The sequence below is a fragment of the Castor canadensis genome, chromosome 6 (genome assembly GCF_047511655.1).
Source record: "Castor canadensis chromosome 6, mCasCan1.hap1v2, whole genome shotgun sequence".
NCBI lineage: Eukaryota > Metazoa > Chordata > Mammalia > Rodentia > Castoridae > Castor > Castor canadensis.
The window spans coordinates 105,648,853-105,662,779 of record NC_133391.1 but is presented as its reverse complement, the minus strand read 5'-3'; the positions used below and the strand labels follow the sequence as shown (position 1 = coordinate 105,662,779).

General features: G+C 33.1%; 2 protein-coding genes across 6 annotated transcripts in view; one reads left to right on the top strand and one right to left on the bottom strand.

Moving 5' to 3' along the window:
• Positions 1–13,927, top strand: part of Rasa1 (RAS p21 protein activator 1) — a 92,597-nt gene that overhangs the window by 76,913 nt on the left and 1,757 nt on the right. Inside the window, exons 16-24 of the mRNA XM_020176691.2 lie at positions 1,129–1,301; positions 1,599–1,758; positions 2,936–3,078; positions 4,666–4,781; positions 5,609–5,695; positions 7,924–7,991; positions 10,227–10,315; positions 11,581–11,658; positions 13,758–13,892. Coding sequence (XP_020032280.1) covers positions 1,129–1,301; positions 1,599–1,758; positions 2,936–3,078; positions 4,666–4,781; positions 5,609–5,695; positions 7,924–7,991; positions 10,227–10,315; positions 11,581–11,658; positions 13,758–13,892 — 1,049 coding nt within the window. The remainder of the gene's footprint in view (positions 1–1,128; positions 1,302–1,598; positions 1,759–2,935; positions 3,079–4,665; positions 4,782–5,608; positions 5,696–7,923; positions 7,992–10,226; positions 10,316–11,580; positions 11,659–13,757; positions 13,893–13,927) is intronic.
• Positions 980–13,927, bottom strand: part of Ccnh (cyclin H) — a 34,459-nt gene continuing 21,511 nt past the window's right edge. For 4 of the 5 annotated variants that reach the window (XM_074077137.1, XM_074077140.1, XM_020176692.2 and 1 more), the window contains one exon: positions 980–1,254. The gene's annotated coding sequence lies outside the window, so the exon portion shown is untranslated. Of the gene's footprint in view, positions 5,009–13,927 lie in introns of all 5 variants that reach the window. The other variant, XM_074077139.1, reaches the window with a different exon arrangement.

Here is a 13,927-nt window from a genome sequence, read left to right as displayed (position 1 = left end):
GAATTCACAATGAAATTTATTAAAATGGAAATTAAGTATGCAAGCAATATAATTTGAGATAACTTCTTACTGAACTTCTAAAAGTATTAATTGTTGAAAGGATGTGTGTGTGTAGGAAAGAAAAGACCAAAATGGCTAACTGTACTTAAAAAGACATATCCACTTTCCCCTTCCCTAATGAATAAGAACAAGAGAATAATAGTGGTTATTTTTCTGTGGGGCTACCTCTCTTACTTTTCTGCTTCAGCTTTTTCCTATACAGCATACATAAAGTTACTCTACTTTAAAATTTTCTTCAAGAATGGAAATGGAGCTCAGTAGTATTATACTTGCCTAGCATGCACAAGGCCCTGGGTTTGATCCTTAGAAGTGCCATAAACATTGTTATTTATTCACTGTAATAGCCAAATGCTCCTAGTTCTTGTTCTGAGCATCACACTTCTTGCTAGCCTGTTGGTAGGACAGATGGCAATGGGACATAGCAGTTCACATCAGGGTGAATTAGGTCAATACCTTCTTAAAACTCAGGCTCAGGGAAGGAAGTGATAGGTATTAACAGACAGATCAAAGCCTGAGTCTGTCAGTCTAAAATATTTATTCTGTAACTGCTTAACTTTTTTAGTGATTCACCATTACTTTTTTTTTTTTTTGATAAAATCTTAGTAATGATATAGAAGGAAAATCATACCCTCTATTTTGGATTGTTTTTTTTTCCCTCTACCTTTTTACTTAACCTGTTACAAGTCAGCCCCAGGTAACCCTGTTACCTATTCAGAATGAGTTTTCAACCAACCTAAAGTAGACATTTCTTTGTATTGCAAAGGCATTACCTACTCTTATCACACTGTACTATAATTGATTTCTTGGGTGGGCTGACTCCATGAAAGTCAGACACCATGTCTTAATCATCTTTATATCCCACATCCTTGCGTATCAGGATTTAGCATATGGCAGGCCTTTAGTAAATGAGCTGAAGCAATTTAGTATTGAATTTGTGGTATTATTGAAAACCTCTGCAATGCAAAGTACTTAACATGATAGAGAAAACTGAATATCAGGAAAATGTGCTTGCATGAGTAATTACAGTGTTATCTTTTTATACAGTAATCATCTGTTTTCCTTTCACAGTATTTATGCGCTGCCAGTTGAGCCGGTTACAGAAGGGACATGCTACAGATGAATGGTTCCTGCTCAGCTCTCATATACCATTAAAAGGTATTGAACCAGGATCCCTGCGTGTTCGAGCACGATATTCTATGGAAAAAATCATGCCAGAAGAAGAGTACAGTGAATTTAAAGAGGTATTAAGTTATTTTTCAGTTTAATTATTTTAATGGCATTAACAGGAATATTTAACATTTAATAAAAGACTCATTAAGTTAAATATACTAATTTTGTAACTTAGCAGAACACCCATAGCCAAGGTTAAAAACCATGTCCTATGATTTTGATTTTACTGAAATATTGCAGACTACAAAGTCATTCTATCTCTAATAAGTTTATTGAATAGATATATTTCCCTAAACATAAGAACACGAGACAATGTATTTCCTGCTCTGCTATGTACTTTGAACAGTCTTTTTAAATGTTGTTTACAGCTTATACTGCAAAAGGAACTTCATGTAGTGTATGCTTTATCACATGTATGTGGACAAGACCGAACACTACTGGCTAGCATTCTACTGAGGATTTTTCTTCATGAAAAGCTTGAATCGCTGTTATTATGTACACTAAATGACAGAGAAATAAACATGGAAGGTAAAGTATGAATGTGTAATATTTTTAAAACTGTATTACTAGGTTTTATATTTTAAACAGAACACAGGCTGTTTTCAAATATATTATTAGTGAAATCATATGGAAGAGTTAATTTTATTTTTCCTTTATTAAAAACTGCAGTTAGGGCCAGGCATGTTAATGCATGCCTATTATCCCAGCTATGTGGGAGACATAGGTTGGAGGATTCTGATCCAAGTCTGGCCTGGGCAGAAAGTGAGACCCTATCTATCAAAAAACCTAAAGGCAATGAGGGCTGGAAGTGTGGCTCAAATAGTATGGCACTTGCACAAAGCCCTTAGTTTAAACTCCAGTACCTCAAAAAAAAAAAAAAAAAATCAGAAAACTCCAGTTGGAATGTCAAGTGTGATTATTGTGTTGGTTAGTTGGGGTGGGTGAGGTGTATCTGTAATACAAGTTCTATTATGGTAGGTAAGTATTAGGAGCCATAAGAAAGTGATTTCTGTGTCCAGATGAATAGGTCTCAGTGCTTGACTATTAAGAATAGTTTGGTATGTTTTCATATTCTTATTTAGTTTTTACTTACTAATTCATTGCTTAGAAGTTGGGTATCAGCTCTGTTTTTGCTTTTAACAGTTACTAATTATGTCAAAATAATCCATTTCACCCAGCATTTTGACTTGGTAACAGTCCTTGCTTCTAAGTTCCCTAAATAAATGAGAAAGTACAGAATCCCTGATCGTAAAAACTGTCAAAATACATAATTTGTTAAGGGATAGATAAAACAGCATAGATTTTATACTGAGAATGTCTTGCCTGATGATGGTTGTGTTTTATTAAAACTCAACAGCCATGTTTTGACTAATAATCTATACTAGGATTTTATGTTATCTTTTTATTTGGGAATAAACTGAAATTTTTTAAGGCATAAAATCAGTAGGCAGCAAAGTAGGTTTTGGTTCTAAGTTTTATCACTAACTAGCTAAACTGATCTTAGACACGTCACATAACCATTTTGAACCTTCACTTTTTTCACACGAACACAGTGGTCAATAGAAATATAGTATGTCATAATACTTCAGTATCACATGCAGAAAGTATATTAATTGTTGAGGAAAAAATAAATCGTTTAATTTCCAATTTGGTCATATTAGTACAGTTCTCTATAAATAACCTTCTAATACAAATTTTTGTGTAGATGAAGCCACTACCCTATTTCGAGCCACAACACTTGCAAGCACCTTGATGGAGCAGTACATGAAAGCCACTGCTACACAATTTGTTCACCATGCTTTGAAAGACTCCATTTTAAAGATAATGGAAAGCAAGCAGTCTTGTGAGGTAAGAATGTAATATTTTAAGTTATTTCCTCAAATATCATTTATTTTTGGCAGCACTGAGGTTTGAACTCAGGGCCTCAATGCTTGCTAGGCAGGCACCCTTACCACCTAAGCCATTCCACCAGCCTGCAAATAAATTATAGTAAATTACATTTTAAGGGAAATATACTAACTTAAAAAAATATTCATCAAAGCAAGTATGCTCTATGTAAATACATTTATAAAAAGTACCAAAGAAACCATTTTCATGGTTATACTTGGGTCCCATCCCCAAGATACCTCATTATGTTTATGGAAATATTCCAAAATCCAAAGCACTTCCCAGTATTTTGGAAGAGGCTATGTGGCAAAATATTACAAAACAGATTTTTTAAAAAAGTACTTTAGGGCTAGAGGTACAGCTTTGGTGTTAGCACTTGCCTACGCTGCTCTGCATGAGGCAGAGTTAAATCCCCTGCAACACACACAATATTTTTCAGAAAGTGTACAAAACATAAATATAGGGACACTTTTCTAGGGACAGGGAAAGTGTTTTAGATTTTGAAATATCTCCATACACATAATGAAGTTAGGACTCAAGTCATGAAATTCATTTGTTTCACATATTTTTTAATACAAATACTCTGAATGTAATTTTATACAGTATTTTTAATGTGCCTGTATTTTGATTGTGACCCACTGCATTAAGTCAAATGTGGAAATTTTTTACTTGTGGCAACTCCGAAAGTCTGGGAATTTGGAGCATTTCAGAGTTTGGATTGTCAGACTAGTGATGCTCAACTTATAAAACCTAATATCTAGATTTGTCCTTGAAGATTTTTGGGGGGAAAGATAGGAGATTAAAAGAAAGGCAACTAAAATCACCTTTTAAAAGATTAAGGATTCAGTGTGAATTCAAAATCATTCAGATAATGAGTAGGATCTGTTACATGGCCATTGGCTCATTTTACTTTACAATTACAAAGGAAGCTTTTGAGTGTAAGTTTTCAGATTTAATACCATCGATTAAGTAAGAAATTGCTTTTAATGCTGAAAGTCACCAAATACTAGTTCTGCACCCTGCTGTTACTAATAACTTGAAGGGAAGAAGTGAGCAATTTAGTGATGGAAATCAAGGACAAAGCCATAACCCCGAAGGGTACGAATACATTGTGTTTTTGTAGGGAGTCTTTGAACTACAAAGGGAATTCAGACTTTTATCAATCTATTGACTTTTACAACACAAATCTATCTCACTGACAGTTACTTGAAAAGTTTTGAGAAGGCTTTGTGATTTTGCATGATGTATTTGGTATTTTCATAAGCCATTAAGTAAATTCCATCTCATTAGGAAAAGTTTAATCAGTTTTTTCCTCAGATAAGTAGAATTGGGAAGTTATTGCTTGCCATTAAGTTGAGTAGTTGGAAATGCTTAGCAAATCTATTAAAAGGAGTTAAAGTGCCTATTACTTTTAAGAAATGTCCATGTATGCAAAGAAAAAATACACAAAACAGAAAGGTAGAGAACTTTGAAAGGGTAACTGCTTGTTGACTGATTTATTTGAAATTATCATTTCCAAGATGCATTTATATTTGTTCCTTCTCTTAGTTAAGTCCATCAAAGTTAGAAAAAAATGAAGATGTGAACACTAATTTAGCACACCTATTGAACATACTTTCAGAGCTTGTGGAGAAAATATTCATGGCTTCAGAAATACTTCCACCGTAAGTGGTGAAATTTTCATTTGACAAGGGATTGTTTTCAAAAATATGTGAATGCTTTGTATTGTGATAGTATACTCTGAAAAAGTTATGGTTTCTTTCATCTTTATGAGGTGAATAAGAGAAATATTCTTGAAGAAACTGGAATGAATGCTAGGCATATTGGGACATAACTAACCCCAACACTTAGGAGGTTGATGCAGAAGGACCATGTTTGAGGCCAGCATGGGCTATGTTTAAAAAAAAAGAAAAGAAAAGAAAAATCAGAATGTAATATACACATCAATAAAACAAACCATGTGCTTACACAAGCAAATGTATCTGATTTATATAGTAGCTTAGAGAGGCTTTTCTCAGATTTGAGAAGTTATGAATTACATCTGTCCATTTAGTCTATACTTTAATTTTCTTGCTCAAAATATATACTAGAGGCACTGTGCTTGCTTTACATTCAAAAGGCCCTGGGTTCAGTTTCTAGCCCTGCAGTCAATCAATAAGGCATCAATATTTGTTTAAAGGCTTCCAGTATTAAGTGACTTGTTCAGGTGGAAGAAATCAAGTCAATCTTTCTCCCCAGAATTTGTGACATTATCAATTTCTCTGTATCCTCATTCCAATACTTGTTTTATACTTTAACGTAGAAGTAATCTAAAATTGATGATTAGCGTAGTGGATTATGTTTTCCATACCCCTTGGTAGATGTATCTCTCATTACTTTTGGCCAACTGAATTAAAATAGGGTATATTAGGGTAAGATAAGCTTTTGACTGCCATGAGATTACTATTTTTTATTTGCTTTCTGTATTGAGATGATTGTGTTACTTTGGCAGGACACTGAGATATATTTATGGATGTTTACAGAAATCTGTTCAGCACAAGTGGCCTACAAATACCACCATGAGAACAAGAGTTGTTAGGTAAGGTTTTATTAATTCAATTGTTACATCATTGTATGCAGCATACCCCAATTATATGTATGTATACATACAGAGGTATACACAAAGAATTATGAGAGAAAGAGAAGACAGTTGGCAGTAAGAAGAGTAACAAATAAAGCATGTAGATTTTAACTGGTTTGTAACACAACCTGTGTTATAGTTCTAAAGCTGTGCTTCAGCCCGCTCACAGTAGAGTATTAATTAGAAGAACTGCAGCCCAGTGTGTTAAACAGAATGCCAGCACTGCAGGAGGATCGTAAGTTCAAGGTCACTCTAAGCTACATAGTGAGATCCTGCCTCAAAAACAAAACAAAAAAAGAACTGCTTTGGCAAATTATGGAATTTGAGTCCTTGTATCTAGGGAAATCATTATCATTATCCTAACTTATTTTTCCAATGAGGAAGCAGAACTGGAGAGATTAAATTGTTTGCCTAAGGTTATATGATAGTAACCAAGACAAAACTAAAATGAACCTTCCCCTGAACACTGTTGCAGGATTTTGTTTTGTACATCCCAACCAATACAAAATAACTGTAAGTTTAGTACAAAACAGTCCAATAATACAGTTTTCTAATTTATTATGTGAAATACGCTGCTAGTTAAACCTAAAAAAAAAAGGCAACCATTAAAGACACCAATATTATTATTGTAATTAGTAATTATTGTAATTAGTTTTGAAATATTTATTAATCCCACCTCCAATCTAAATTTTGTCTCACAGCCTTGTTTTTTAAAGATAAAAATGTCTTTTGGGGACCTTAGGAGCATAACTCAGTGGTAGAACACTGACCTAACATGTACAAGGCCCTAGTTCAGTTCTTAGTACTGCATAAAACAAAACATACTTTGGTTATAGTTATGATACGACATATTTAAGAACTGTAGATTTTCTTAGGCTTTATAGTGGTGATTGGGAAGAAGGGAAAAGAATTATATAGTTCAGCACAGTTATGTATATGATGGACATTAAACTGTTCATAAGCTGTAAGTTTTCAGTAAGTTTAATTATTTAGCAAGTACAGCAGGAAACTGTTACGTGGTGTTTTAGTGAACACTCAGATTCAACATAATGACTTCTGTTCTTAGTAAGCTTTTAAATATGTGGAAATTAATGTGAGTCAACTCCCTGTATAGCTATCCTTATCTCAACTACCAAAAACCTTTGTTCCTTTCTATTATTACTTATACTCTCTCTTCAACAAAATTAGAGATAAGGGCAAAATAGTTTCTGCCAGGTATCGAGGGGTGGGGGGGAGAGGGAGGGGGCAGAGTGGGTGGTAAGGGAGGGGGTGAGGGCATGGGGGAGAAATGACCCAAGCCTTGTATGTATATATGAATGAATAAAAAAACAAACAAAAAAATCACCTCTAAAACATTCACAGATTTTCACTCTGAAATTTTTACATGGTTCCGTATTACCAGGTCAAATTTCAGGTTCACAAACCATACCTTAAATATCAAAACGTTTTCAAGTAAAATTTATGCAACAATCTTCATAAACTACTTTAAAAGAAATGCAGATTGAAAGAATTATGTAATTGGTATAAATGTTATTTAAGAAATGATACTCAGTAAGCTGGCATATGTTTGAAGGCAAATGCTAAGAGTATTCTTTGACATCCTTATTAAGCCTTAGAATTCATTATGTCTCATTATTAAAGTGTTAGCATTTTATTTATTGTATTTATTTTCATTTATTAAAAAGTCAATGATAGTAACTATGGATTCCTATTTTCATGTGACTCAACAACAAAACTGATTCTGCAACTTGATATGTGACAGACTTTAGTGGGCTTTTGTTTAAATAAATTTTAAGGGAGATAATGGAAGTGTTTGGAACTTTATAGAACTATGTATCTTTTATTTGTACTCCTGTAGTATTTCACAAACAGTTAAGGGTTCCTAAAGAGACTGTTTCCTCTAGATAAAAAAGAAACTACTAGTCTGAAATAAATACACAGCAGCTAAGACAGAAAACGCTACCAGCAAACTTAGTATCTTCTGAAGGTTAATCTAACATTCAGATTTGGAAAGTCATGAGGAAGATACATATGTTTTTAAAATATGGATCTTTGGCTTATTGTTTTCTTAAAGATTTTTGTGTTTGACCTTCCATACATTAATTCAGAATAAAGGTAGTTCTACTAGGTTTAAAAATTGAGGTGCATAATAATTTTCTAAAGAAGTTTTTTTCCTTCCCATTCAGTGGTTTTGTTTTTCTTCGGCTTATCTGTCCTGCCATCCTGAATCCACGAATGTTTAATATCATCTCAGGTAACTGGCTTTTCATAAATTTTGAAATTAAAAAAAATCAGAAAAGTTTGATACTATTTGGTAAAAATACCCCCTCCCCTTTTGTCCTATTTAAATCAGATTATCAACAAAATGTTAGCTAGCTGGAGGGGTCTGAAACAATAAGAGTGCCTGCCTCACAAATATGAAGCCCTGAGTTCAAACCTCAGTACCAACAAAAAACAAAACAAAAAAAAATCTAATTCCAGGACTTAGTCTAAAGCATTCTAAGGTTTGGCAGAATTACACATATTCTTTCTACTTCTACTGTGTATCAAACTTTTGCATGTTTAGTTCATGCCTGACTACTGTGAGCAGGAGCTTCTTTAAGATCAAATTAGAATTCTATCTACAGCTATAGTAATGTTCTGTATATCTTTATAAAAATAATAGCCCTGCTTCCTCCCAATGATTTTTTTTGTCACTGGGTACTGGTATGGGAGGCTGAGATAGGAAAGATGGTGGTTAGAAGCCTGCCCACGCAAACAGTTTGCAATACCCCATCTCTAAAATAACCACAGCAAAATGGATTGGAGGTGTGGCTCAAGCGGTAGAGTGCCTGCTTTGCAAGCACCGAGTTCAAATTATATAATGTTAATTGTCCATTTTAAACTCTTAATAAGCCAGCTTTAGTTTCACTCATTCATTATGGAGTGAACTTCAGATTTGTAAGCTTCTTTCAAAGAAAAGATAACTAGTATATATGAATGTTGTAATGAGTCATTAGTTTATCAAAAAAGCCATTTTTAGCCTAATAATTACATGAAGCCCAAAACTTTGTTAAAAATATTTTGAGCTGGCCATGGAAGTACATGTCTATAATCCTAGTATGTGCCTTGTATGCACATATGAATAATAAAAGAAAAATGAAAAAAAAAAGTTACCAACTTCTTGTGAATGCTTCTAGAGACATCCTAGCACAGAGAAACATTTGACTTACAATATTTGTGTGATGTTGCATTTTTTATACAGATGGTAGTGTAGTACACACAGTATCCTGTCCTTCACCTTTTAAACCCAATGCATCATTTTGTTCTTTGTAATGTCTGCTTACTATATCCCTGATAGATAATGATGATATCAACTTGCTATCTTTTTCACTTATGTGTATTGTAGTTACGTGGCTTTTGTTGTACAATTTTAATTTCTTTTTATTATAGTAAACTATATCACACAATAAAGCTTACAGTTTTAACAATTAAAAAAAAAAATCCTAGTATGAGGCCAGCCTAGGCTACTTGGTGAAACCCTGTCCTCCAAAAAAGAATTAAAAATTTAAATTACAAAAAGGAAGCTGAGCATTGTGACATAAGCCTATACTTTCAGTACTCAGGAGGCTGACATGGGAGATCCCTTTGGCTCAAAAAATTGTTTTTTCCAATATTTTACTATTTACTTTCATAGATTACATCCCTGTAATTATTTTCCATTGCTACTAATTTGTTTAAATCTATGTCTATTAAAAAATAAGGTAAGATATTTACCTGAATGTTTGAATTGCTACTCAACAATATTTATAGTTTAGGTGTTTAATATGCACAGTATAATCTAAAATCAAGCAGCTTGGTAGACTACTACAGGATGTACTGTTAAATATTTACCTTAATTTTCAGAGTTTATATTGAACAGCCACAAATACTTTTTATTTACATTCCATTATCTGTGTTTTATAGGGAAATGTTTCCTGGCTTTAAATTTTTACCTGTTCTTGATCTTTGAAGCGAAGCATTTGCAGGCTTATGGTAGAGCACCTGCCTAGCAAGTTTGAGGCCCTGAATGCAACCCCAGCACTGCCCCCCACCCCACAAAAAAGATAGAAACTATTTGTAGTTAGTGGACTGTAAATAACATTGGAATAAGGGAATTGCTTAGACTGTAAAATGCTGGCTCAAGTGTATTAAAATTAGCTTTGTTAACTGTTCTGACAGGTCTGTTGTCGACTAACAGTCTTTGTGGTAATAAAAAGAAAGCTTTTTGAAGTACTTTGAAATGTCATCAATGAGTTGGGAATAACTGGGTTTTGCAATACCCTTTTCACAAAGCTAAGCACTGATAGTGTATTTAAATTTTCCCTTTCAACTCAAGTTCTTTTGAATTGGACAAGTCACACATTTTTCAGACAAGACTGGAAGAATGTTAAAGTGTTCATTTATAATTGTTCAACTAGAAATATGTTTTTAGAGTTGTGATCATTAGCTGTGCCTAATTCTCTTGTAGATTCTCCATCTGCTATTGCTGCAAGAACACTGATACTAGTGGCTAAATCTGTACAGAATTTAGCAAATCTTGTGGAATTTGGAGCTAAGGTAAAAATAGCTTTAATACTTCAAAATTTATGTAGCTTATGAATGAAGCTTTGACATTATAAAAGCAATAAAATTAGCTTAAGTAAATTTATAACAGTAGTTATTTTATAAAAATAACAGATTTTGATTGGGATATTTGTTTCTAAAATGTCTTGTTTAGATTTTCCATTTTAACAGTGTAACTTTATTAATCATTATAGAAAACTAACTTAAAACGCAATATATTAAAATTCTTCCAGTACCATTTAGCGGGTTTGAAGTTGTAAGTAAAGTCATTTTATTTCACAGTAAACATTCACTATAAAGTATTAAAACTGTTTTAAAAAAGACATGGACACATTATATAGAAAACAAAATGTTAATATGCTGGTTGGAATCATATTGTCACCTGGTTTTTGTTACTTAATTTGTAATGAACTCTTTGTCATACCTGGAAAATACAGCTATTTTATTATTACTAATGGCTAATTAGTCTGCCATCATGTCGTCTGCCATCATGTAAATAGTCCTCTATTACAGATACTTAGATGGCTTTCAGTTTGTTATTGTTGCTGTATCAAGTATCCTTATATATACTTCCTTTCATAATTGCCCAATTATTTTCTAAACTTTGGAGGATTAATAAATGTATTTGCCTTTTGCTATATATTCTAAGACTGCTTTCTAGCAATATATTTCTTGTACCTGAGAGCCTTGTCAAATGTGAGCAGATGTTCTTTATTTTTCTATCTGATAGGCTTGCTACTTTGTCTTTATCATTCTTAGACTTTCATGTCTACCGGTTTGTAATTTATTGAGGTCCTCCTCTCAAGTTTACTGATTTTAAGAATGTATGTTACCCTTTAGTGTTTTATGGTATATTTTTAAGTGGCTTAGGATTTTAGTATAAGCAGTTTACATATATCTAAATCCTGAGGCAGGTTAAGGATAATATATTTTCTCACTGTGGTCCTTACTACCCGGTATTTTAATTCCCTATAATCGCTGCTGGATTCTAGGTTCTACAGTGTACAAATAGGCAATTTGTATCTTCCAGGACATGTATTATGATTTGTATTTTGGTCTAGAATTTCTCCTTCTTTCATTAAAAATGCCTCAGTATAGCTATTTTATATTAAAAGGAAAATACTGTTACTTGATTTCATTATTGTGAACATGTGCTGTTAACTGATAAACATGGTAAGAATTCTTTATACCTGTGTGGTTTTTTGTTACAGATCAGGTAATTGTTTTTGAGGCATACAGTAAGCTTTTTATTTTTTTAGGAGCCTTATATGGAAGGTGTCAATCCATTCATCAAAAGCAACAAACATCGTATGATTATGTTTTTAGATGAACTTGGGGTATGTATATAATCTTCAAGTACTTTAAGACCTGTAGTTAGTATAGATGAGTTAACCCATTTAAGCACCAATCTTTTTAGATATTTCTATCTAAATAAAAAAAATTTCACTTGTTTGCTGTCATAAGCATTTTTCTTAGAGGTATATGCAAAGCCTATATTATTGGGCTTTTGAACTACTTGAGTAGTTTCTTAGTTTGTCTTGCCATTCATTATTCTTCTAGCTTTTGTTATCTCTTTAGCTTTTATACTGCAGCTACAGTAAGATTTGAACATGGAAAACCTACAGTTTTCACCAGGTTGAATAAGTACAGAAAGACTGCCTTATTTGCAGATTACATCAGTTTTGACGAGGCAAGCTAAAAAAAAATAAAGAAAAGCACTACACAGCTCAGTTGATGCATAGAAGCCCTCAGTGAGTCCTGTGTTGTCAGTTGTGTTTTAACTATGCATTTCCTCATTGATGGTCTCCTTAGAACCACATACCCGTGGATATCAAGGTCTACTATAGACAGACTGGTAAATGAGTATTCTTGTGGCTTTTCTTGGAATACAGTACATGGATTTGGTGTTTCACTTCAACCACATTTGGGCCTTTGTAAATAATGAAATTGTGATACAAAATAAAATATAGGATATATTTGTAATTTCTAAGACTGCATTTGTTATGTAAATTTTCTGGATTGTATACCTTTTTCCAGAAATTCAAACTAAATATATTAGTAATTCAATTTATGTAGAAACCAGAAGTGTAACATGTATGTATGAACTAAGCCAGGTATATTACATGAGGGAGGGCTTAGGAAGGTTACTGTGGTGGTGCCCATCTCATACCTTAACGCATTCAGATTCATTTAAAAGCACAAGTCACCAATCACCAAATCACTGTGGCAAAGAAATCAGGACTGCTTATGGATCCCTATTTTGCAGTGACAGGTATAAAACCTAGTTTGTAGGAAATTTACAGTACAGCTCTGTATTTATAAGGAAATGGGAGATATACGGGGCAGATGCTAAATGTTCATCATGTTTTTTTATATGTTAACTCCTGAGAAACCTTTATGATAGGCATATTTACAAACCCAGAAATATAGTTGATCAGTGATTATGAAAAAATTGTTTAAGGAGCTGTTTGGGAAATGAGTACCATTTATCTTAGTATTTCTAGGTTTTTAGATTTATAGTTGGGACTTTCATTATTTTGCATAATCACAAGTACCTGTAGTAAGCTTTTTCTATCACTCTCCTAGATATGCCTCACAATCTAATCTTTCAAACTAATTAGACTCCCAAGCACTAACATACTTGTCCAGCCTCGTCATATTCTTCTATTCCTTCTCTACTTGCTTAAACTCAGTATCTTTCTCTTCAGCATATCTGTGATAAAACTGTGTTGCTATTAGTTTACTTTACTGTATTTTCTACTAAACTGTCTGTTCTCTGAAAGCAAACACTGTAGAGTCTTTCATCTCCTTTAGTCTCTGAATGAATAAACAAGTCAGTAAGAATAAATGTATTCTAAATTGTTTCTCTATACCTTCAAAAGCTGAGGTCTTCAGCAACTTTTAGGAATGTATAACAAACATTAAGAAGGGGAGTAGGTCTATGGCTGAGTGGTTTCATAGATCTTAAAGATACCATAGTGAACACTGATTATGTTCACCTATTAGCAATTATTTTGAGAATTAGTCTACAGAAAATTACAAACCTAATCAGGCTGATCATTTTGGACAAAATGCAGTAGCTTAAGGAACTTTAAATTTAAATTACATTTAATCTAGATTGGTAGTTAATACTTACACATTTGCATGTTCTAGGTTTAAAAAATGATGCAAAGTTTTACAAATATGTACTAAATAACCCACTATTTTAGAAAAAGAAAATATTTTACTGTATTCTGTCATGTAGAAGAAAATGGGCCCTGGCTTTGATGTGAATATAGAATACAGAACCTACATTTCATTGTCATTTCTAAAAAGAAATATTTTAGTAAGAATCCTTACAATTTTAAAAGAAATTCTATTTCATCTATTATATCTAGTTAGAATCACTAAAGAAGAAACATGTATTTCTAAATGCAGTTCTATGATTCTCTTAAAGAATGTACCTGAACTTCCGGACACTACAGAACATTCTAGAACTGACCTGTCCCGTGATTTAGCAGCACTGCATGAGATTTGTGTGGCTCATTCAGATGAACTGCGAACACTCAGTAATGAGCGTGGTGCACAGCAGGTGGGTTTCTTCAAAATGGAGATATTCACACAATT